The following is a 24,544-nucleotide window of genomic DNA, read 5'->3' as shown; positions in this document are numbered from 1 at the left end:
GTGTGGCTATGTACGGCCCTATTTGAAGATAAGAAATGCCACTGCCATTGGAAGTCTGGTTTGTTTCTATATTGTCATCTGCCTTTTCATTTGCGAGATGTGTTCTCTCTGTGGTGTTTCCAGGAAGCTTTCCCAGAACCATACCTATACCTTGCCAAGCCTCTGGGGCAATCTGGGATGCAAGCCCAGGGTGGTTTGCTTTTTGGAGACTCAGTAACGGCGATGTGTGCTACCCATGAGCAGAGAGCCTGAATATCCAGTTCCCTCTCCTTTCAAGGCCATCTGACACCTCCAACGGTTTCCCCTGCCTGTGGAAGCCTCTTCTTACCATGCATAGCAAGTACTAGTCATTTTTCTATTTCTGCACTCACAGCAGACATCACTAATTAATCCCAGAGCTCTTGTGGACTCAATGACTCAGTGCTCAAGGGCCACCAGCAAGGCCAGCTGAAATCTGCATGCCATGCCTGAGAGAGCCCAAGTCCCCTTGTAATGGAAAAAGGAGCATTAAGGTCAATGTTGACATGTCACAGAAACAGTGATGCAATGTGGGGCATCCTTGGGGAAGGGCCATGACTTTCTTAAACACTCTAGGCCTACCCCTTACTCTGCCGAGAAGGGTGGGGATCCAGGGATGAGGACAGGAACAGAATCGGGCTGGTCTGCATGTTAGACCTCTTGGTTTGTACCTGCCTCCTTCAGAATAGTGACTCAGGTGTACCTGGCACACTGCTGGACATGGCCTTAGGAAACCTCCTTCCCTGTACTTAAGCCCCTTCCTTGAGCAACTCTGTTGCTCCCTGTACCAGGAAGACTTAGGTGAGGCTCAGGTCTCTGGAGGGGTGGGCGATCAAGAACTTGTGCACAGGGCCGGGGACCTATCAACTGCCTTCTGGCAGGAATACACCTGCCTGAGTCTCTTCCTAGGAATAGTTCCAATGGGCTCCTGCAAGAGGACTGCTTGGTCTCCTGTTGCCACCATGACCTCAAAGTCAACTGCCAAGCCTCAGATTCCAACTCCCACTGCCCGACTCTTCCACATGCACTTTCTCCATGTGGCTGCAACTCCAAGTCTCTGTTGAAGTGATAAACTTTGAGACTTTGGACAAAATAAGCCCAAAAAAGCATGAATCTCAAAGATAAAAAGGAAAAAGGGGCTTCCAGGCAACCCAGCTGTGAGGATCTCAAGTGAACTCACTTTTTGAGCAAAGATTCTACAGTGCCATGGGGCACAATGTCAGGGTTGGTCAGTCCTGCTAACTCACCAGACCAGGCTCCTGGGTCTCCTCCTACTCCTGCTCTTACTGTGACAGGGATCCAGGAAGCTATGTAGCTCAAGTGCTGCTGGTTGTCTCCAGCAGGAGGCTGAGGAAGTCCAGGTGCGCCCCAGCACTGCCTCTTGGCCCCAGGCATTTTCATGAAAGAGCTCAGGACTGTGCCTCCCTCCCCTGGGCATTGCCAGGCGTGGTGGAGTAGATCTTAAGTGCTAAAACCATGCCCACAACAACACACCAAGAATACCTCAGAAAAGCAAAATGAGAAAACAACTAAATGAAAAGAGGGATGCAGGGCAATCTTGCAGATGCTGGTGCTCCATACGCACTTGGCAGCAGTGCGCTAGCAGACTGGTTGTATGTGTGTCATCAGCACACCCAGAGTGGGTGGGATTGTGCAGGAATCTGAGGGGCTACAGGGGCCAGAGACATCATAGGCTATGGAGACAGAGGGGAAAGATGTGACGACATGCCTTCTCCCTTGGTACCTGCATGCTGTTTCTCCCCAAGGACAGGAAGCAGCAGCAACCAGGAGCGCCGGTGCCCTAGGTATTCTAGGCAAAGAGCAGGTTGGGCAGATGTGAAAACTCCTACCGTAGCAGCTCCCCACTGCCAAGACCCTGGTGAGGACGCAATTGCCTCTGTTTGGACAGCATGGCTGCCTGTGCATGCCTGGTGCCACAGGCCCTCCTGAGTCACTGTTGCAGTTGTTGGATGTCCCCTGGAATCAGATGGACTGATACCATGAGTGTCCCTAAATGAATGGTCATGCCTCTCAAAAGGGCCCTGAAGAGCTCATTTTTCTCACTAATCACCAAGGTCAAACACCCATAAAAACAAAATATTCCCATTGTTCTTTAGCTTCAGCAGCCACCAGGTCCAGGACGGGTGAGTGAAGAAGTGTCATGCTTTCAGCTCACTCAGGCTTTTGTGTGGTCCTCAAATCTTAAAAGAGGTGATTCTTTAGGATCCTTTCACAGACTATCTGGCAGGCTGGCCAGTGGCCAAGAGCAGTGCCCTGGACCCCGGGGAGCCAACTTTCCAGGGCACAGGTGCCAGTCAGACATCTCCTTCATGCTCCTTTCCTCTGTTATCTTCCTTAAAACCTGATGACTTCTAGTGTTCCAGGCTCAAAGCCCAGTTTACAGGAAAACACTAGAATCCATCACTGAGTCAGTTGACTCCTTCACATACAAAAGCACCTAACAGAAAAGTCCCCAGCAGGGAAGGCCACTGGGTTGAGAGGCTGGCATTAAGCAGTACCAATGGCGGGCCTGGAAGCTGGCCACAAAGTTCAACTCTCCAGGCAGAGCTCCCCTCCCTGTCAGCACTCCTCTGAGAAGAGCCAGCCTGGAAGAGCAGGCAACAGGCCCTGGAAGAGCAGGCAACAGGCCCTGGCAGCAGCCTTGCTCTAGCCAGCCCCAAACTGCACACAAGAGCTTCCATTAGAATGTAGCCCGAACAAAAAATGAGAGAACAACATGCAGGCTGCTGTCCCAAGTCAGCTACTCCAAACTGGGAAGGTGCAGGACAGGGGTGGGGACAAGACTTAAAAAAGCAAATTGCAAGCCCAGGGCTGACACTTTGGCAGTCAACTCTGATCACTCAGAAAAGCTTATTCTTAGCAACAGGCTTGTTGGTCCTATCACATACATAACGTGAACATTTTAAGTGCTCTGCTTTCCATTTTACTTTTGGTACTAGGTAGCTCACAAAATTCCCTCCTGTCCTTGTGCACAGATCTGCTGGGAATGCTCTATATTCTGGCCCTATTATCCAGGGTCAGCTGTTACTAAACTTATTTCTCCATCTGTTGAGTTCTGTTCTGTGTATTACAGCCATTCCTGATAGCTACATTTAGATCCTCTGAGGCTCAAAGGACATTTTACATTGCATTGAATCAGAAGAATTTTGCCTGCTCACCACTGAAAGAATTAAATCTCCCAGGTCTCTTGAGACAGCAGTGTGATGCTCATGCCCAAGTATGGCCCTGAGGACACCAGCTGGAGACAGCCAATATCTGGGAGAGGCCCACACATGTGTGTCCTGAGCTGAGCCACGCACAGAGTCTACAGTGCGGTGACGATGTCACAGAGGGGGAAGTGAGTCTCAGGGCAGTTCAGGACTCTTGCTGTCATGGATTTCAGGTTCCAGCTCGGGCTGGCTGAGAAGCTGGTGTTTGTCCACCTTACACCATTACTGACTTTCCCTCGCTGTCCCAAAGCACGGTTCACCACGGCACAGCCACCAGACACCCTGGCTTGAAGTCCCAACCCTGTGTTTCACCTAGAGCAGGGGGCTAAGCTCTCTGAGCCACAAGTTTTTTCATTTTATAAGGGGAAATGACAGAGTGCTCCTATGATTTATTAAGAGTAATCAACAATACTACTCCTATTTGGCCCAAGACTCCCTTAAGCCTTGACCACATGCCCCAGCCCAGGGAAATGGGCAATCTGGTGTTATCCAGCAACTTTGCTGTGCTCCTAGCAGTCCAGGACTGCGAGGCCTCCTCCGTGTCACATCCTAGTGCAGAGCTGATTTTTCTCTATGAACTCAGCACAGCATCCTTCTCCCTACAGCCCTCCCAGTTCAACTTACACAGGTGATCTCGTCTCTGCTCCAAGGACAGCAGGTCCTCAGAGCTGCCCACCACCTCCATGGGGATGGGTGGGTGGCTTTCACCCTCTGTTCTCTAGCAATCTGATGAACACGTCCCTGTTACCCGCTCTACTCCACTCTGGCTGATCAAGATTGTGGGGCACCTGTGGCGGCAAGTAAAGGGAATGGAGCCCAGGTTTTTCCTGCATGCAGGAAACAACTCTGAAGTTCTGTGCTGGGATGGAGTGCCACACAGCAGGGGCTTGAATTACCTTAGGCTCTACATGGCCAATGCAGGCAAGAAGGGGTGGATTACACGCATTATTTCTCTTTCACAAACCTACAAAATAATCTCCCATGCATTAGAAAGAAATCTGTGAAGACGCTTCAGAATCCTGCCTCATATGCTCTTGGGGAGAAGAAACTGGCTCCAAATACCTAAAAAGCTTCCCTGTCAATACATGTTGGCTATCTCACTCAGAAAAAAAATTCCATCTCTATTCCACAGAAGGTTAGCTGCCAAAGGTAAAAATTCTAGTGTGAGGCTATAGCTCGGGGCCAGACTGGTTCACCTCATCTAGCACTCAGCTCCCAAAAAACAAAGCAATGACTCTGGGATTAGATGGCCTGATGCAACAGGATGGAGCTAGATCGTGGGCCACCTGCAGATCTCAGCTACAGAACTCTTAGAGAAAGACACAGCAGTCACTCTTTAGGACCACAGATTAAGCAAAGGCTTCTCAGATGTGAAATGAAAAGCACAGCAATCAAAATAAGTAAGTGGGACCTTTACAGAAAACTTTCATCTCCAAAGACACTATCAAGAACGTGAAAGATACATAAAAAATAAGAACCAAGGTTCATCATGTGCTGGTACAAGCTCCCAATGATAAACGGAAACGTGTTGTATACCTAAAATGTACCAACAAAAGAATTTAAGGAAAAAAAAGAAAGTGAAAATTGGCTGGGGATTTAGTTCAGTGGTTCTGCCGCCTGCCTCAAAAACACAGGGGCCTGAGTTCCATCCCTGGTACCAAAAAAATTAAAAAAAAAAAAAAAAGAAAGTGAAAAGATAACCATAGAAGGGAGAAGACACTTGCAAACTGTACCTCATACCAAAAAGCCAGTGAGGTCAGGGCCTCTGGGCCACCGACCTAGAGAAGACCCTCAAGCCTTCAGGCTGATGCAGCAGAGTGAACTCAGAGCACTGGTGTGGACGATGGACACTCAAGAGTAAAAGTCCCATCTGAAAGGAACCGGAAGTCCATGTGGTATGGGGTCTGCTGGCTTTCCCCTTCTGTAGCCTAAGAACCACAGGGAGATGGTTCTGCTCACGGCACATGGGCCCTGGCTTTGCCAAGTCCACCAGGGAAATCTGACCTGCACTTGGACAAGATTGTGGTTGCTTTTAAAGATTTTTGGGAGGCAATAATCCCTGCAGGCCTGGAGAGGAGGGGAGAAGCACTACAATGTGAATCTTAGTTCGCAACCACAGTCGTCCCTATGGGCTGCTTCCTGCAGGGAGAACCGATAGACCTGTATTCAGGGTCCTCTACAGCAGGCACAGTGGGTTCATGCCAGTCACCTTCAGTGGCTCTGGTGTCAGGTTCTTGGCAACAATCTTGGCTACTCCTATGAAAATACAGATCAATTCCTTAAAAACAAACAAACAAACAAAAAACAGCAAAAAAGCACAGTAAGAAGTGAACCTATTACCTGCCTGCTGTGCCCTATACCACGTGAGACAGAAAACATAAGATCTTTTCACCCTTGAAAGCGTCCCACAGGAGAAAGAGGAGCTGCGGCTTGAAACCTATTGGCTGATGCCAGATGCCACGTGACTCTGGGTGCAATCGCAGACACATGCCACTGCAAAGGGGTGTGTGCAACCAGGGGTAGCACACGATAGGCAAGTTGAATGTATAGAGATCCCCAGATATCCATTTTTGCAAAAGGCTCATTAAGGGCTTTTTTTTTTTTTTTGGTACTGGGGATCGAACTCAGGACCTTGCATTTGCACGGAAGGTGCCAGAACCACTGAGCTAAATCCCTGGCCCTTTTTCTTCAAAGGTACTGGGGATTGAATCCAGAACCTTTGTACTGAGCTAGGTCTTTTTGTTCTTTTCCCGCCCTTGAGATAGGATCTTTGCCCAGGCTGGTCTTGAACCTGCGATCCTCCTGCTGTGGCCTCCCAGAGTGCTGGCCATTAGGGTTTAACAAGACTTAGGCCCAGCAGAGCAGCCCTTGTGTCTAAGGAGGACAGCAGCAGGGTCTGCTCCAGGAAGCCTAGCCTGGCTTGGCCACTGTCCTACACTCTGGGATTGGCTCATCCTGGTATACACGCACACACAGGGTCTGAGGAGGCCACTGCAAGGAGTCTAGCCTCACTTTGAGGCCAAAAGTCCAAGGAACAATGACAGTGATAAAAGCGCAATTTTCAAAGCAGGCCCAGCCCTGGCCAAGGCTAAGCAGGTCTTATGACCTCACCCTTGAGTGATTTCTTCTTCCTCTGACCTCTGTACTTCTGAGAGCCTGGGAGACAGCTTCAGCCCCTCCCTCCTTGGACAGCCATGGTGAAGAAAGTGCAGATAGCTCAACACACTCACCTCAGGCCCGTCACTATTCTCCTCCTTGTTATACAACAAAATAGCCATCTCCAGGATCCTTCATCTGAGGATCATGACCCTCCTGAAGAGTGAGCTCTGTCTGCCCCAGCACATATCTCAATGTGCAGAGGGTGCCTCAAAGAAAGCAAAGTGCATCAGAGCAATGACTATGGGTGGGATGGGGAGGGTTGGGGGTAGTTTAGATCTAATGGGAGCAACTCCACTTCTCATTTTGATGGGACTAAAGTTCTCTACTGCGGAGCATTTCTCCTGCTAGACCAAGAGTACACACTCATGGTGCTGGAATCCAGTGCCTTGATTTTACTGCCCCAAGAAACAACAGGATGCAAATGACCAACTCTAGCCACAACAGATTACTGCCACCACTATCAGCCCCCGTGCCATAGTCCCTAAATGAAAAGCCGAGGGGCTCCTCCATTCTGAAGAGCCATTGGCAGTGACCTTGCCAACTAGATGGGGCTCTCCAAAGTGCTTCATCAGTCCAATTGCATCAAGAAAAATGGGTAGAAGAAAATGGAGACATCCTAGCAAGAAGAGTGGGTGGGAACTGCCATTGCTCATGTGGGAAACTGAATATGGATGAGCCTGCTGCACGATCTGTGCATTGCTGTATTTTGGGAAAACATACACCTGAAGCGGCTGCAGCACTGGTGTTTACACAATGCACCCTTTGGCATCAGGCACATGGATTATCAGGCAGCAGCAAACCCTTGGCCACAGGTGACAACATGTGATAGTTACTGCTGAAGACCCCGTGGCTCGTGCCACAGTTGGCCAGGTCAGTGAAGGAGGGAGAACAGACCCAGCAGGTGCCACTGCTCTGACCAGAGGCCCATTAATCCTGCACATCTGCTGGCCTTGCCTTGATGCTCTGAACGGCCTAGTGAGTGGGCTGGAAGATACTGGCAAATAGAAGCCTATCACTTACATGCACAAAACCAACCAAGATGAAGCAAGTGTTACAGTATCCAGAGCATGGAAAAATAAAACTAGATACAAACAAAAATTCTCCCAAGCGATTCCACTGTAAATACTCCAACATGATGTCAAGTCGCCAGAAGTGCGGAAGAGAGCTGGCATCTAGGCGTTCCTGGTCCCTCCAAACTGTGTGGCAACACTGGAGTTCGGTTAAACTACAACAGAGATGTACTCAAGCTGGAGGAGACCCATAGGAGCAACATAGCTGGATTAAGATTTGAGATTGGCATCTCCCGGCTCAAAAGTGAGGTAAGCTGCTCGGCATGGCCTCAGGTCTGGGTGCTTTCCTCAAATGCAGACATTAGCCTCCCTGGGGCTTAGAAACTCTTCCAGGAACAACGCCTACAGACATACCTCTAGACCCCCTGTGCTTGCAACCAATCCAAATCTAGCCAGATTCTAAAACCCTTCCATAGAGCCTACAACCTACCTGGGAAGCCAAGCCGCTGACCCCGGCACAGACAGGGCATGGTTACAATGCCGCATGAAATGTGCAGTAAGGAATGAGGATGACAGCTGCTGTTACCGGACAGATCATTTGACAGGGAAATTCATTTGCTGGCAGACTTCTGACTAGAGCCTTCCTTAGCACTGGCTCACTGCCATGCAAATAAAATAAAAATCAGTATCCTCGGGTTTGCAAAACAGTGTGTTAACAACAACCACACTCCAAGCAACTTATATAATATCCCTCACCCCATACCCAAATAACAGGGAATGTTTTTGTTAGAAGGCTGTGCAAAATAAAACGGGGGGGGGGGGGCGGGGAGAGGCAGTTTTGCAGGTCCTCCTTCCGCAAAACCTTTCCCCGACTTCAATGAGGAGATAATCTTTCTGTGATTATGACCAAACCCTCCTGTTGCTTAGCAACACATAATTAAGGAATATGTTTTCAGATCCGCTTTGCAAGCCCAGCTATTATCAGATGAAATTACTGGAGCAACAAATGTCATCGTCATGCAAATTAGTTGGTTGCAAAGAAAGAGTGTTTGGCTGTGAGAGAAGAGAAGGCACAGCCCCCCAGAAATTTCTCTGAATGCCCTCCTCTTGCACATTGATTTGCAAAAGTCAAATAAAGTATACGATCGGACTTTTAAAAAAAATCAATGAGACAAAACAAGAATCTGGAGCAACAGAAAACAGAAAAAAATCAGGCAGTAGAAGAAATAGGTGCCTGAAGGTTGATTCTGTGACGCAACAGAGGCCATGACAGTTCCTAGCAGCTCCACCTTCCCATAGACAATGCCGGCTTTATGGCAGGGATCCACAAAGCTCTCTGGACACCTATCGAAGTTACCTCAGGGGCATGGTCAAAGAGATCTTATTTCGTCATCAGTATAGCCCCTCATAACACTGGCTATTCAGAAAAAAAAATTATACAAAAAGGATTTACTTCTATAAACTATGACGGGGAGGTAAAGGAAGAAGACTGATTTACATTTTGTTTTTAGTCAAGACTATACAGTTACAATAAAAATTCTAATTGCTCGGAGGATGCTGACCACGAAGTTTAACCCCAATGTCCAAGGAAACATACGCAATCAGCCACAGTTTGGCTCATGCTTTGCAGAAAGCCATCTAGTATCTATCTCCCTTCCTCAACTTGGAACTGTATCCTTTCCTATAAGCAAGCAGAATCCCCAACTGCATTTTCCAAACTGACACTAAATCGGTTTTTGAAACAAGGAGTTCTGAGGGATTCCAACATCTTGCTTTGTTTAGCCCACAAATGTGGCAGCACACACATTCTTATCTCCACTGTAGTTAAGGCCTGCCTTTGATACTGTACACAGGCCCTGCAGAGGTATGCTTCCGCACAGTGAGGTACCTCGAACAGCAAACGCACCATGCACAATTCAGGGAAGGTGTCTGATCAAACACTCCTGCCTTCTCCAAAGCTACCCAAACTGACCTGAGGAATCACCACCCCTGGTGTGCTGAAGGTCTGTTTTGGAGGACTTGAATCTCTCCAGGAAACAGCCGCATCTCAGCACCATAAAGGGGCACCCACAAACCAACGTGGGTCAGCATGATATGTAAGTCTGTTGAACCCAGGACAACTTGTGTCCACTGGCTAGCCCGGGAGCTGGCACAGCACGGTGGCCTTCTCATGTGGCAGAGTATGTGCTTGCCTGCTTCCTAAGCGGGCCAGTGGGGACTTAATACCCCACCCTCAAACCTCTGCAACCCGGCCCAGGCACGCCCTCCCCAAGGTCCCCAGGTGGGGAAGGTGGGTAGGGTATGTTACTTGGCTCTGGTCCAAGCATGGCAGACACGATGATGGGCGCCCCTGTGCGCCGGGCCACCTTCCGATGCGGTGAATGTGGTGTATGGAGGCTTTGGCTGACCGATGGCAGGACAGATGGTTCCACAGGGACTCCAGGCTTCCGCAGGAGTTGGGGGCTGCCATGGGGGCTGGGCAGTGGAGAAGCAACCACACTGCGCTCCCGCTTTAGCAGCTCCATAGGCACAGTGTACGAGGTGGAGTAGGCTGTTCTGGGGCCTGGGTTCGTCAAGGTCACCCGAGCCTGCTGAGAAGAGGGGCCCAGGCGTGCCGTGAGGGCACAAGGGGTGGGAGAGCTATACCCAGAGTTGGAAGGGAGGTGAGGGGCTTGGGGGCCCACTCCCGGGGCAGAATAGGTGGCTGTCTCCAGGAGGTGCTGGGAGGGTGCACTAGAAGGGCGCCGAGCCATGTCTCCAGTTTGGGGGGAGGCCATCTGCAGGGGCCCCACAGGCTGGGGCTGCAGGGCTGTGGCACCCAGAGAAGCCAAGTCACTGGGCAGCAGCTCACTCCGATGGCTGAAACTGCTGGACCGTGTGCGGGGCAGGGGACCTGCCCCACTCTGCCTCCGAAGCTGCATCTCGGTCCTGCAGCTGAGGACCAGGCGGCTCAGGACGCGGGCCTGGCCAAGGTTGGGTGCAACAGACTTGACATCTGCATCCTCCAGAGTGGCCAGGGCAGCTGGGGAGTCGAAGCCTTGCTGCAGGAGGGCCGCTAGAGTGGCCTCTGCAACACCCTCTGCCCGCAGCAGTGCCAGGAACTCAGGGAGCACGCTCCTCTTATTATCAGGTCCCTGGAACGCAGGCAGGTCAGTCTCATAATTCTCAAAAGCCATCTTAGAATGGAAATTTTCTCGGGGAGGCCAGTAGCCTCGACTCAGGGACCTGGGGGCCACTCCTGTGGTGCTCTCAGGGGGAGCAGCTGAGCCAGGGTCCACAACCAGGCATGTCGGGGCCGCCTGTCTGGCAGGGTTGGAATCGACAAGTCTCTCACCAACATCACTGTACACCTGACTGGATGGGTAGGCAGGTGTTTCTTCGCCAAACCTGGCGTTGGCCAGTTCCCTTCCATAACACCCGGGAGATGGTGCCCTGCCCTTACTCCGCTGGCCCTGAGGGATCATTTTGCCCCCAGGATCCTGGTATAGGTGGCTGGTGTCCTGCAGGGCAGGTAGCTGGCCTTGCATGTGCTCCCACGGCACTCTGCTGCCAAGCATTCCGTAGCTGGGCACTAGCTGGCTGACTCCTGGGTCCTGATAGTAGGGAGGCTCCTTGGGTACCCTCGTGCCTCTGGATGGGTCACCGTAGTAATCCTGTGGCAGGAGGGCGCTTTGGCCAGACATCACAGCCCGTCTGCTGTTGTAGAAAGTGAACTCGGCAGCAGAGCCCTTCCTGGCAGCCAACGAATTGTAAAAAGCCTCTCGATACAGGTAGGGCTCAGGGGCCCCGGGCAAGGCGGTGTCCTGTGCTTGGTGGTTAGGCAGCTCACACCAAGTCCCCTCACCGGAGCCATACGTCAGAGAGCTTCTCCTCCCCGGGGGTGGCGGAGCCTCAGCATTCTCCCAAGGGCCCTCGTACCAGCCAGCAGCATCCCAGCTCTGTGAACGGCCAATGTTGATATGCCTGCTGGGAACCGGCATCGGCAGAACAAATAACTGCAGGCGAGCAGGGGAGGAAGGCTTTCTTCATAAATCTTCAATTACATACATCACAACCAGACCGAGCTGTATACGAACCCTTCCGAGATGGCAGGCACAGCCAAGTGGGGTTTCTATTTCAAAGTGCAGCCTAAATTATTAATCCTCTGAAACCCTAGTAGGCTAAACAGCAGACTCACGGTAACTTTGCCTCCTCAGTCCCCCAACAGTAACTCGGAGGTCTGTCCTGTGCAGCTCCATTCCAGAAAGGAGGCTGTCCTGCCGGTCCTCCTGCCTGGCTGCTGTGCTCACATGGACCTCAGCTCCCTCAGCATGCGGATTAAGAGCTAAATAAAACCCCCAAAGCTTTTGTTCCATGTGACATCTCCTTAGAAGGATGAAGCCGGCTGCCTGCTCCATCCGGGCCTCCCATCTGCAGCTGGGAATTATCCCACAGTTTACCTCCAGCTGATCTGCCTCCTCTTTCCTCACCAGGGTGCTTTTAGGACAATCACTGCCTCCCTTCCCCTCCTGCCCACCCCCAACTGGATTGCTTGAAAGTGGCAGAGAGCAAAACAAGGCTGCTTCGGATGTTGGTCCAGTCATAATCCTCCCTGATGGACTGTTAATCCATTGCACACAGCTAAGAGCAAACCAAATGTGGCAGGCAGGAAAGTCTCCTGTGCAATTCTAGAGTACAAGGTGCCCCGAGAAGTGGGCCAGGACTGCAGCCTGATGCTCTGCCAACGCTGGAACTCTGGTTCCGGATCCAATGTGTTACATGGTAGATTCCTTACCTCATGATCTTGGCAAAGTACAGATGCTTTCGTACTGCCAGGGGAAAAAACCAAGTGCCATGTGTAACCTAGTGTTTATCATCTTAAGGCAACAACAGAGGTCAAGGGAAAAGGAGAAGGCCTTACGCGATGGTACAAAACCAGGAAGCTGCTACATCCTCAGGTCATCTTCCTGAAAGGTGTGCGGAAAGGGAAGCCCCATGTATCCAAAGAAAACAAAAGGGGTTGATCAGGAGCCACAGAAGCAGGCTACATTTAAATATTCTTAAATGAGATCGTCTGCATAGTTGTAGCCATTAAATCTAAGAATATTGTGCCTTCACCCACAACTCTCTCAATTTAAGATCTAACTAGATTCTTCAAACAAAAATATTAGTCATTTAAAAAAGAAAAATTAGTTATGATGTGAGAAATGCCGATGATTTACTGTGAGATGGGAAAGTGAAGGCTAGGGATTTAGCTCAGTGGCATCATGCCTGCCTCCCAAGCGGAACGTCCTGAGTTTGATCCTCAGGGGGAGGTGGAGGGTGGGGGTGGGAAAGGTGAATATAATTCCATTTCCAGGACCTGCAGGCCCATGGTAATGCCAGGCTATCTCACCCCCCCGAAACTCTGTCCTCAGTAGTACATATCAAAATGGGGAGGGATGAGCTCTGTCTAAGCCATGCTTGCTCCCCGAGGAATGCTGGGCTCCAAAAGCCAGACCTCTCTGGTCACTGATGGACTAGTGAGCAACTGACCTGAGGGGCTGGGTGAGCACTGCCCAGAGACACAGCCCAGGGGACTCCAAAGCACACAGCCACCACTCCGACACCATGGCCGCTATTTCTCACCCCAGTCCCAACAAAGCCCTGAATTATCTGGGTCAGTGCCCTGGTCGGTGGCAAGGAGACCAAAATCCTCTCCCAGTCTCCCCACATCCTAGGATGCACTAAAAAGGTAAACAAAAGAAGCCATGCTGAAAACGCTTTTCATGTATGAATTAGGTCTTTTGGTGCCAATTTCTGTCATTTCCCCTCTGGTATATTCACAAGTATGGGAGAGGAATGGATGAGGAAGATGGTCTGGCCACATGCAAACCGGTACTTCCACAGCTCCAGGGTGGGCTTACTGAAAGGATACACCGAAAAGCCAGGGAAGCTAGGCATGGTGGCCCACACCTGCAATTCCAGTACTCAGCAGGCTGAGGCAGAAGATCTCAAATTTGAGGCACACCTCTCAGAATAAAAATGAAAAGGGCTGGGGATATAGCTCAGTGCTTGCTGGCTTCAATCCCCAGCACCAGAGAACAAAACAAATTAACGTAAACCAAAAACAATCAGGAAAACACTACAAAGCCTGAAACTAAAAGGCCACTGCACTGCACAGGACAGCAATGGGCTCCTGTGGGGGTGGGTGGGGGTGGGCAAGCCTCCTTCCCCTCACGCCTGGGGTTCCCAGCGTGACTCGGTGAGGCCTCAGCCTCAGCCAGAACACCACCCAGGTAACTTCCCCCAGGTGGCAGCTCATGCCTGCCTCTCTCTTCCATTCTTGGGCTTCTATAGGCATCCTGGGGCGGGGGGATTCTACTTCACTGGGGCTCCCTCCCCTCCTCCCACTGCAGACAGGCAACACAGCTGGCAGGCAGGAGGGATGGCCACAGCCATGACACATACTTGTTCTTCAGCAAGGGCTTCAGAAGGAGGTGACCACTGTCATTAGCATCTATGGAATGTCTGCTATGTGCCCAGCCCAGCCCAGCCCAGCCCAGCCCAGCCCAAGGTGTTTTAGCCAACTGCTGGGCTGGTCTAACTCAACCAGGGAAGCTCCACGGGGGGGGGGGGGGGGGGGGGGAATGGATGGATATATATGCCACATCACAGAGGCTGGGGGACCTTGCCCAAGGTCACAGGACTTGGATGTGGCTGCACTGGGCAAAGAAGTGAGGGCTGGACACAGAACTCCCAAAGAGGGGTAACTCTGCTCTTCTCAAGGGGGACAAGGGAAACTTATTAAAGAAAGTCATACTTTCTGTAAGACCAGCAAATCAAAAAATATTAGCGCTGTCCCTTGAGTATCAGAAATGCACTGAGATGTCAGAGCCAGGATCCCCAGTCTTTAACCAGCAGACGGCCGGCCACTGGCCAGCACTTTAGAATTAAGTTATTTGCCCATGCTTTACCTTTCCTTTCCCTTTCTTGTGTTAGGTCCCTTCAGAGAGAGCTGGGTCACCTCAGAGCAGAGCAGCCTGGGAATAAATCCTGTGCTGTTTCTCTGCAGTGGGTGGCTCCGGTGACTCACCCACTTACTGCCATGTGGTGCTAAGTCCGGGTGCTCAAATCCAAGCAGGCCTACTCTGAAGACTGTTTACCCCAGAGCTCCTAAGAAACCAGCCATGTTTCTTATAGCTGGGCCTTTGCAGTGAGTGGAGTCAAAGGGCAATCTTAGGGGCAGGGCGGCCTTATCTCTGGGGCAGAACCAGGAGGCCCAGATTCCATTCCCATCAACTTCTAGCCTGTTCAGCTTGGAAGCCACCCAACCTCACACAGCCTCGGCTCTGCAATCTGCCAAATATTATGACAGATGTTTTCCTCTGTTAGGCAGAAACACCTGGACCTGGACTCACACTTTTCCAAACACTCTGGCACTCTTTTTAAAAAAACAATTTGCAGTCTTTCAGAAAGGGCTGCTTTCCTGAAAAATTGTACACTGACTTAAAAAGGTGAGATGGGACCAGTTTCTGCAAGAGCAAAGAGTTTCATGGACTTTTTAATCCAGTAAGGACTGTCTCTATAGAAGATCACATAAGGTAGGGCTGGGGAAGTGGCTCAGCAGCATAGCACCTGTCTGGCAAGGGCGAGGTCCTCAGTTCCATCCCAGAAACAAATAAATATTACATAAAGTAAACATAAAATGACTGTCTGAAGTAGAAAAGTATGGTCCAAAAATTCAGAAAGACAATGAAAATCTCCTGCAGATAAAATAAATCCAAGAAAAAGCTGACTGTGCAATGGCCAACTCAGGGTGACAAGTAACGTCTAACCCCACACTTACCTGGAGCTCCCTGTGCAACTTAAGGCACAAAGTCACAAGGGCAGAGCTACAGAGACCTGGAGTTCCAGAAGGATCCAAACAGGTCCAGAACAGGGAGCAAAGGCAAGGATGGGGATAAGGGCTCCTGCTGATCAGGACCATACGGATAGGAAGGGGGATAAGGGCTCCTGCTGATCAGGACCATACGGATAGGAAGGGACCTCTCTGTGAGTTTCATCACAAAAACAGAAAAACAATGTCAGGTGGAATCAGAAACTCTAAAGGCTGGGCCACTGTGACGATCACTCCATCCAACTGCCTGTGCCCTAACAGCTGCGCTGTCCCCTGCCTGGTGAGGCACATAGGTTGCCAGGTTGGTCTCAAGGCCTCGGAGAGAACAGCTCACACTTAGGAGGCAGCCAGCCCTGAGCTGGAGCGCTGTGTGGAACTGCCCTCCCTGTGGGGGACCAGCATGGACTGAGCTTCTATCCTCCGGTCCTCCAACAACCTCTGTCCTCCAAGAAATGCGAACTTCCCCCAGGCTCCCCTGTGTCTGCAGAATACCAGGACGAGGCCATGGTCCCCCATAGCCAGTGTCTCCCTGGGAGCGCTACTGTGGTTAGTGGGTTACACATTGTCTTCTGGCCAAGAGGGGGCCAAAACAGGCCTATGAAATTCCTGCTTCCTGTTTCAAATGTGCATGGGGTATATTAGTTTTTAAAATATTTTTGTCAAGTGTTTTATAGTTTTGTTTTACAAAGTTTTCCATTTTCTTTTCTTTTTTTTTTTTTTGGTACCGGGGATTGAACTCAGGTCCTTGCGCTGGCGCAGCAGGCAGCGAAACCACTGAGCTAAATCCCCGGCCAAGTTTTCCATTTTCAAAAAAAGTTCTTTCCTTCCATCTCTTACCAAAGTACCTTGCTTGCTGACCAAACTCACAGACGAGCAGACCCCTCTTGCACAGGTAAAAGGAGCACAGACTGTCTGACAGGGTTTTAAGGCAGTCGACATCTAATTTATACAGGCACGAAGAAAATGACGAGAACGGCAGACATCAGGGAACCAAGTGACACCGAGCAGCCCTGGCTGCATAGCAGCGTTTGCACTGTGGCATCAAAGCCACTCTCCAACGAAAATCAGTAATGGGCGGAGGCTCAGCTCCAACCCAACCCTTTCCAGGCCAGCTGAGTTCTGAACAATTCCTGACCTCAGGTAACTCAGTATTAGCCAGGTTCAGTGAAAACCAAGACTGTACATCTCTTCAGACCCCATTTCCTTTTCTTTTTGTGCAGTACTGGGGATTCAGCTATACCTCAAAGACCCCGCCCCCACTTTTTGAGACAAGTTCTTGCTAAGTTAGACTGCCCACGAAGGGCTCAAACTTGTGATCCTCCTGCCTCAGCCTCTCAAAATTGCTGGGATTATAGGCATGGACCAGTATATCCAGTTCAGACTCCATTTCTTGAATACACTATAAAATTTCAGAGAAAAATGTTATGAAAATTAAGCTTGATGCCCACTTGTGAGGGGGTAAAATGCCCACTCTCAAAGGCTGTCTTGAATGGGCCAGTGCACAAAGGTGAACACCGTTACTGGAGCAATGTCCAACTGGAAAGGCTGTTCTCAATTCTTTGAGTGCACAGGTACAAGATGCTGCCCCATACCAAGTATCCAACAACCCATCCTTCATGGTTAACACCTCCACTACTAACGCTTCCTGCAAGTTCTCACAGGCACCTGACCTCCCTTCCTTCCATGCTGCCACTTCTCACTCTATCAGACCTCACTGTTTTATGTCCTTGCTATGTACTAGGCTCAGAGCATTCTAGAACATCTTTCCTCTCTGGTTTGTGATGTTCCTATCATCCTCAACCCCCATGAGGATCTGGCTCAGCCCTCCACCATGAAGCCTAATCATCAGTCCAAACTGTCACTTTGCCCTATTCCAAATAAACCTGTAATTTCACCAGAGGGGGCTAAAACCATAAAAATATCCAGGGGATCCAGTTGCACAGACTGGCCATAGTTTCCTTGCAGAGTCCTCCAATGGGAGCCCTGTCCTTCCACAACACATAGTTTTTATAACTCATCGCATGCTTTGCTGAGCTTGACACTGTTCTGGGCTCAGAGGACTCAGTGGTGGGATGGACAGACAGTCCTTGCCCATGACAAAGTGTAATGACAAGGACATGCGAGGAGATACCAGGAAGGCCCTACCTAGGACCACTTAGCTGCTGGAAACTACACCCACGTGGAAGCCTGAACATTTGCAAGGGCCTGGCCCCGATTCGAAGTTAGAGAGCAGCAGCACCTGACGGCACAGTCAGGCTTGGTTGTAAAGATCTTTGTTAGGACACGAAAGGACAAATGTTCACCCCACTCACTCTTGGAACAAGGAACTTCCCCATTCCATGGTGCCAGTGGGAAAAGAAGGGAGGCATATTTCCCAGTGGGGATGAGGAAACAAGACTGATGGAGGCGCCAGCCCCTCAGATGAGTGAGGAATATGGAGGGACAAAGAGTGTGGAAACCCACTGTACTGTGTGTGCATCGGCATCCAGGATGAGGACCCTTCCCAACTACTTCCCAGTGCAGCTCAGGTACTCAGCCACAGTCTTGCTGGCTAGAAAGGAGCATGAGGCCCCTCTGTTGATGGAGACAGAGTGGGGAAACACAACAAGCTCTGAGTTTTATTAGCAATCATCACTCCACTTAGCAACATAATGGGCTGGTGAAGTTAGTAAAAGCCAATTGGTAAGAGGTTTCATTGAACACCCTGACACTTTGAGGTTCTGAGAAAGTAAAGAGAGGGCAGGAAGCTGACAGCTATGTGTATCCTGGGTTTCTGGCTCACCCCAAATACTGATTAGTTAGTTTGAGAACACATCCAAGCCTAGGAACACTCTGCATCTGTGTGAGGCGCTGTCTGCGGGGCTGCAGCTGCCTCAGACCTACTATAGCCAAGGAAACTTTCCCTGATGCTCTGGTTCCTACTGAACCAGACACTGTCCTCAAAGGTTCTGTCAGCAAAAAGAAAGGCACCAGGAGAAAAGCAGGCAGGGAAGACACAGCAAGTGGCTTCTGAATACTTGACAGAGGTCTGAACACAATGAGGGAAAGAAGGTCCTGCCAACCAGTGGCGGACAGTGTGATTCACCACTGTGGGGGCAAAAGCCAAAAGCAGCAGCCACAAGACAAAACCAGAAAACAGTGATAAACTCTAAGTCCCAGCCTGACTCGAACTGCATTACACCTGACTGAGCCCCAAAGCAAAACCTCAGCAGCCACAGCACCTGACAAGTGGTAAGCATAAAGAAATCAGGCATGAACAAACTGAGAAGGGCAAAGAGAAGCTTCTGCTTGCATCTGATGTAAGAGTAACATCAGAGAATTAATCAAATGCCAAATCTAGTTTTCAGGTGCAGAAATAAGGGCCTGACTGGGGATGGGCAATGTTATGAACCCAATTCCTGGGTGACAGTGGGGTCAGCCCCAGCTGAGGGGAGGGTCACTGCTCCAAATTCACCGGAAAACCATGACAGATGAGGCAAAATAGGAAATTTTTATCCCCTGCAAATAACTGCATTTCTGTTTATGACCATTTTCTTACCTTTACATTAGCAGAACATTGTTTTAGTGTATTCATTTATATCATGGAGGTTTTAGCCATATCTAGTTGACTACTGGATATTTACACAGCTAATTAATTACAGCTAATCACTTAATTGCTGGAAGTGTGCATAATTGCCTGATCCCAACATATAATTAAAATGTATAGCAACAGTACGAATCCTTTTTAAAAAAAATTTACTTTTGGGGGAATTTAAAAGATATTTATTAGAAATGATCTTGGTGTACCTCTAGCCAGCAGGCTTCAACACTGTTTCTCTACAAATTGCTCTACAAAACTAAACCAGTAGCAATTGTATAATGCATACAAAAAGAAGAAGAAAAGGCCAGGTAAAATAAACAGCTACCCAGAGCAAAAATATCCAAATAAACAAACATAAAACAAACTGATTCTGGTCCAATTCTCCTACTGGGAATAAAAAAAGACAATTGGCTTGCTCTGTGGGTTCTGATGGGCATCTGGCCAGGCAAAAGAATGGAAAAACAAACTGGCCTCATCCCAGCAGTCAGTGCTCAGCCAGCCCTCCACACCCCTGCCGCTCCAGATCCCTTGGTGACCCGGAAACTTGGCATGTCTTAGATGTGCTCCTATGGCCCATGTCCTTTCACAGTGGCAAGCTAGCCCCACTCAGAGCAGAAGAGGACTTCCCACAAGGGAAAGTGTCCCTCTGTCTCATCCCTGTAGCATTTTCTCTGTGATTTCTCTCATCCTCCTTCGGGACAAGGTAGACATAAAAAGTATCCTTCTTCCTCCCTTTTGTTCAGTGCTCTCGAGGGCAGTCCAGAAGTAAGTAATGTTTATAGTGACTTTTAGGAATGAGTTACATGGTAAAGTCACAGATCAGCTGGTATCATCCTCAGAACCACTCTTACACATCTCTAAGACATTAGAACAAAATGAAATATCTACTTTTCTTCACACTGAATTTTCAACAGCCATAGGAAAGGATAATATTTAGTGACTACAATCCACACTAAGATGATTGAACAAAGAGCCTTCAGCAAAGCCACTGTGGTAAAGAACAGATCTGCTAAGCCAGGGCTGTAGAAAAAAATGCTTCTCTGGGTTAACTTTTGCAAAGCTGAGTGGCAGCAAGTCCTGGTCATGCAAATATTTGGGGCATACCAAACTAGTTTCGGCATGATGCAATAAGTTATTAAAATTGTCTACCTGGTTCAAATCACAAAGGCAGTATGTCAGTTATGTCAGCAAGCTAAAAAGACAGGAAAGCTAGCATCTAAATTATACATCAAAAGAAGCAGCTTGCAATTTGGATCTGACCAGCCTATGTTATCAAAGGCTGCTCTAGAATTACTCTTACACAACAGCACACGAGGACTGTTTGATAGTAGGCATCAAGAAAAAGCAGAGAATGAATTATGAGAACCAAAATAGGAAAGTTGTTTCAAAAAAATTAAAATGTGGCTTTTAAGTCAGCTTAAAAGATCATTCATTATTTCAACAGATTTGGATAGAGTCTCAAAGTCTTCGGCTCTACCCTCATCTCGGAGTAGAGGCCCTTAGAGGAGAGATTCTGAGCATACAGAATGATGATGCTCCAGGCCATCCTTCCTTGCTTACTCTGTAGTCACAGAGCAGAACAGCCAGGACTGCCATGAACAGACTGGGAATGGTATGTTTTACTGAGGAAGGGGCTTGACAAGACTTGGAAGGCAGGGAAGGATTCTGGGAATATGTGTGCAGTGATGATGCTTAGATTTTGCAAGACTAGTTCAGCTGGTAGTGGGAGCAGCAGGTAGTGGTGGTGGTGGGAGAATAGGGTATGTGCAGGCGATCAAGAGTTAGCATTCCCAGAAACCAGTAGCAGATATATGAAGTTCTTCTAAGTGCAGGTTAAACAGAGTAACTACAAAATAGGATGGCTTCATGTTTTTAATCCCTATAAAACAAAACCAAAACATCCTTGGAGTGAGGTGCAGGCCATGGCGAAGGGGAGAATAGTTGGCGAAGATCTGTGGATCTCCATGCTAACATTCTACAAATGGCTCAAAAGTTAACAGAACAGAGACTGGTGAGAATTTGAGATGTACATGTGCAAACTACAGGCATGCAAAGTCTTCAGGCAGAACAAATAGCCAAATTCATGGAGCCAATACAAGAAAAAGACCAAACAGAGGATCTGAAGGCCTACGTACTGGGCACAAATATGGTAGCCAACTGCCAGCACCTGGGAAATGGCATCATCTATAGGTCCAAACATAGGGAGGTGCCACAAAGTACTTATTAGCTGATAAGCAGAAGGAGCAAATTTGTGGATGAAGAGCTACATCATGTTGAGTAACTCAATACGTGCTCACTGATGGTTGATTATCAAGAAATTTTAAAAATATGTTTGCTACTGTTTCTGAACAGAAGCACACATAGATAAAGATGATGGTAAACCTTTGGCAATAAAAAACTGGCTGCAAATCCCATGTCACAGATGCAGAACTATGTGGGAAGGTTGGAGAACAATGCTTGAGACAGAAGATTGAAAAGCATAGACAGCATCTCTGCCTAAGTCTGGTTTATCCAGCCACGGCAGTGGGGGGAAAAGGCCAATGGCACCTCACCCTATTTCTGTCTGATTTGATATCCTGAGTGCATTTATCTAGGTGGAGGGCTAGAGTTTGCCCCATGCTTTCCTGATACTAACCTTGCCAAGCTGATCCACTACAGCTTTTGGAAGACAGGAATCTACATGAAGTCAAAAGTCAATTTTAAAGCCCTCTCCCCAAACAGGTGAACCCAGATTGTGGAATATTCTACAAAACTGGCTTCAAATCTTCAATTATTATCAGTTGGAAATCTAAGAGACAGGATAAGCAAACCCAATATGTGACCCGTAGTGTTTCTTACATAAGCAAATGGATGTAAAATACCCAAATAGCTAAAAACACACAGGAGGGAAATGTGAACATGCTGTTTATTACACAGTACTAGGATAAAGTTAGATTTCTAAACAATTATGCTACGATAGTTATGTAAAAAAAAAAAAGTCCTAAAAAGAAACACACGCCAAAGATACTAAGAGTAAACCACTTGATCAATAAAAATTTTCAGATGGCTCTGGAAAATAATCCATCCATTCATAGCCCATGCTCACACATATGCCTACGAATGTCTGTGCTTTGATAAAAAGAAAGCAAATATTATCCACTGCTAAGTACAGCTTTAGGAAATACTGGTTTTCACTATATCAGTCTATCAACCTTTCCATAGGTTTTAAATGTTTCTGAAAAGTTTGAATGTTTAAGAAAAAAGAAAAACAAAACAACCCTTAAATGCTAAGTTCTTTACATTACAGTACAACCCCATGGATAGGGGTGGGGGTATTCCTAGCACACAGCTCAACGAGTGTGGAGTCACACAGAGGAACATCTTCAGTGGCCCAACCCATGTGGCTTGAGCGACATCTATTTAAAGGACAAACAATTCCATATGGGTGGCTGCAGGGAAAGACTGGGTGCATATTCCTGCCCATAAGCAGGAGGCCAGCTCCGGTGCGTGAAGGGGGATGGGGGCTGCTGAGCCCACTTCAGTGCCCTCTGCAATGAGCCCCACAGGAAAGGCACTGGTAAAACCACCCGAGCCAAGGCCAGCCCTGCAGTTACTAGTGATCACCCTGAGCCAAGGCGAACTCCAGTACCACTGATCCAGGGCTGGGAGGGCCCACTCAGCCCTTAGTCACAGGGTCTGGGTTTTTTGCCATCACTAATTAGGAGAGGATGGTGCTTAATCACCAGAGTTTTGTCCCCAGGTTCCCATTAGATTTTAATTATGTTTATTTTTCCTTTCATGAATAAAATACTTCCAGACATTTTCAAAGATCTTAGGGACTTGAACACATCACAAGGGGCAATGCTGGGCTCTTCATGAATATGTTGGAATTATTGTTCTAAGTATCTTAATTTAAAACAGACAAAGTCCAGAAACTTCAGGGAAAAAAAAGAAGCTAGTCCTAATATACAGCATCTTTCATATGCAAAATACTCGTAGGTGTATGGAAGAAATGGAAATAAGTTACAAACCTCCACTTTCCTGCTGGGCCCCACCCCCACCACTCCCAGCTGAAAAGCTAGGACTGTCCTATGTGAAGGCCAGAGCCACTGCCCACACAGCCAAAGACAAGGTACAGAAGGGAAAGAGCTAGAACAGAAGGAGGGGGTCTGGCTGGGGGTGCTGGGGCCTGGCACAGCCAACTCAGTTGAACAGATCTTCAAAGATTTGAGCAAGGGGCTATGGGTCTTTCATTAAAAACCGCCAACCACGCTGGCTCTTACCTTCACAAATTCTGTCCAATCGCTGTCGCTTGACTTTGTGCTTATCCACAAGGGCCATTCTTTATCGAACTTTGCAACTCTCTGATTCAAAAGGCAAAGCGGTCCTCTAAGAACTTAAGGGAACTCGCAGGAGTCTGCGTGCATTACGCCACTATGAACCCTGAAACAAGGAGAAAAGAATCCTTACTCTCTGGTGACCTTCAGGACACAGGCCAGCAGGCTACTCAGAACTCGACTGCCACTTTCTACAAGGGACCTGTCATTTGGCCACGTGGTACCTGCTCTCCTCCATAAAAAGGTCTCTCCAAGTCCAGTGAAGCAACCTCCTGCTTCCTATCTTGTAAGAGCAAGCAAACAAGCACACGAGACATTTAGCAGTTATTTCTGGAGGCTGCAAACAATAGTATATGGATCTTTTGCTTTAAACTTCACACCATTTATCTACCAACCTCAACTGTGATAATTTGTATGCCAAGGCCAGAGACCAAGTGAAAGCTAGCTGGACCTGCTCTTGATTTCTGTGATCCACAGAGGTGCTGTATGACAGTGGTGAGGGTAGGTGGGTACAGTGGCGCAAGTTCATCAACATTTCTGCACCACAGGCAGCAGGTCCCAGATACAACTGCACTGAGATGCAGACATCCACTGTGGTTATGTGATGCCTTCTACCAGGTGGCTCATGAAACTGCCTTCCATGAGGGGGTAGTGAGGGCCAGCAAGCAAAGCTCAGGTCAGCACAAAAGCCCCTCACCCCATTGCACGAAAACGGAGGATGGAGGACAGCAAAGTTTGTCTGTGCTGTCTTCCTAAACATCCCTCTAATAATGCAGGAAGGGGCTCCAAATGGTATTTGGAGGGGCATTGTACCAGCCCACTACCCTTGGCATTTGGACCCCAGCTTTGAGGAGTGGCCAACGAGCCTGTCCAAGGATCCCCATGATGTTTCTTGAGAAGGGGCATCCATCTGCACTGTGGGACTCTCACAAGGGAATGCCAAATGTGACCTAAGGAATAGGGAGATGCTACTCAGCCTGTTATTAGAAGGGGTCAGGGCCCAGGGAGGCAGGAGAGTCTGATCCATATTTGCTGTCCCCTTCAATGTACACTTGAGGCCCCTGATCGGGAAGCAGCATCCAAAGTCCTAGTGTTTGGTCCAGTCTCTCCACTAGTTGTCATGTGAAGAATTCCAAGTAAGGGCTACACAATGTTTGAGGAGCCATTCTCTGTATTTTATTCCAAAAATACAACCAAACCATTGTGATTCAAAGACCAACCATTAAACCCACAAAGCACCCACAAAATAGTTGTCCTTAGTTACCAGGCAACTACAAAGAGAAAAGAGGAGACAAGTGAGGCTCAAGGGTTAAAAGTGAGGATTATGATGTATGGTTATCAATTATGCAAAACAGCAGGAGTTACTTTATCAA

The 24,544-nt window shown here is 48.6% G+C and overlaps 1 protein-coding gene across 14 annotated transcripts in view; it reads right to left on the bottom strand.

Moving 5' to 3' along the window:
• Ctbp2 (C-terminal binding protein 2) overlaps window positions 1–24,544 on the bottom strand; it is a 167,296-nt gene that overhangs the window by 23,245 nt on the left and 119,507 nt on the right. For 7 of the 14 annotated variants that reach the window (XM_087185173.1, XM_087185172.1, XM_087185171.1 and 4 more), the window contains exon 3: window positions 23,118–23,277. The exons of 6 other annotated variants lie outside the window; for them this stretch is intronic. In XM_087185173.1, the coding sequence (XP_087041299.1) occupies window positions 23,118–23,175 (58 nt within the window). In that variant the 5' untranslated portion in view covers window positions 23,176–23,277. Of the gene's footprint in view, window positions 1–9,725; window positions 13,530–23,117; window positions 23,278–24,544 lie in introns of those variants that run through there. One more of the 14 variants, XM_004839003.4, reaches the window with a different exon arrangement.

The sequence above is a fragment of the Heterocephalus glaber genome, unplaced genomic scaffold, assembly GCF_053883595.1.
Source record: "Heterocephalus glaber isolate CG9 unplaced genomic scaffold, H.glaber_assembly_v1.0 deba00001497, whole genome shotgun sequence".
Lineage (NCBI taxonomy): Eukaryota > Metazoa > Chordata > Mammalia > Rodentia > Bathyergidae > Heterocephalus > Heterocephalus glaber.
Note: the sequence above shows the minus strand (reverse complement) of the source record. Positions and strands in the feature narration are given on the sequence as shown.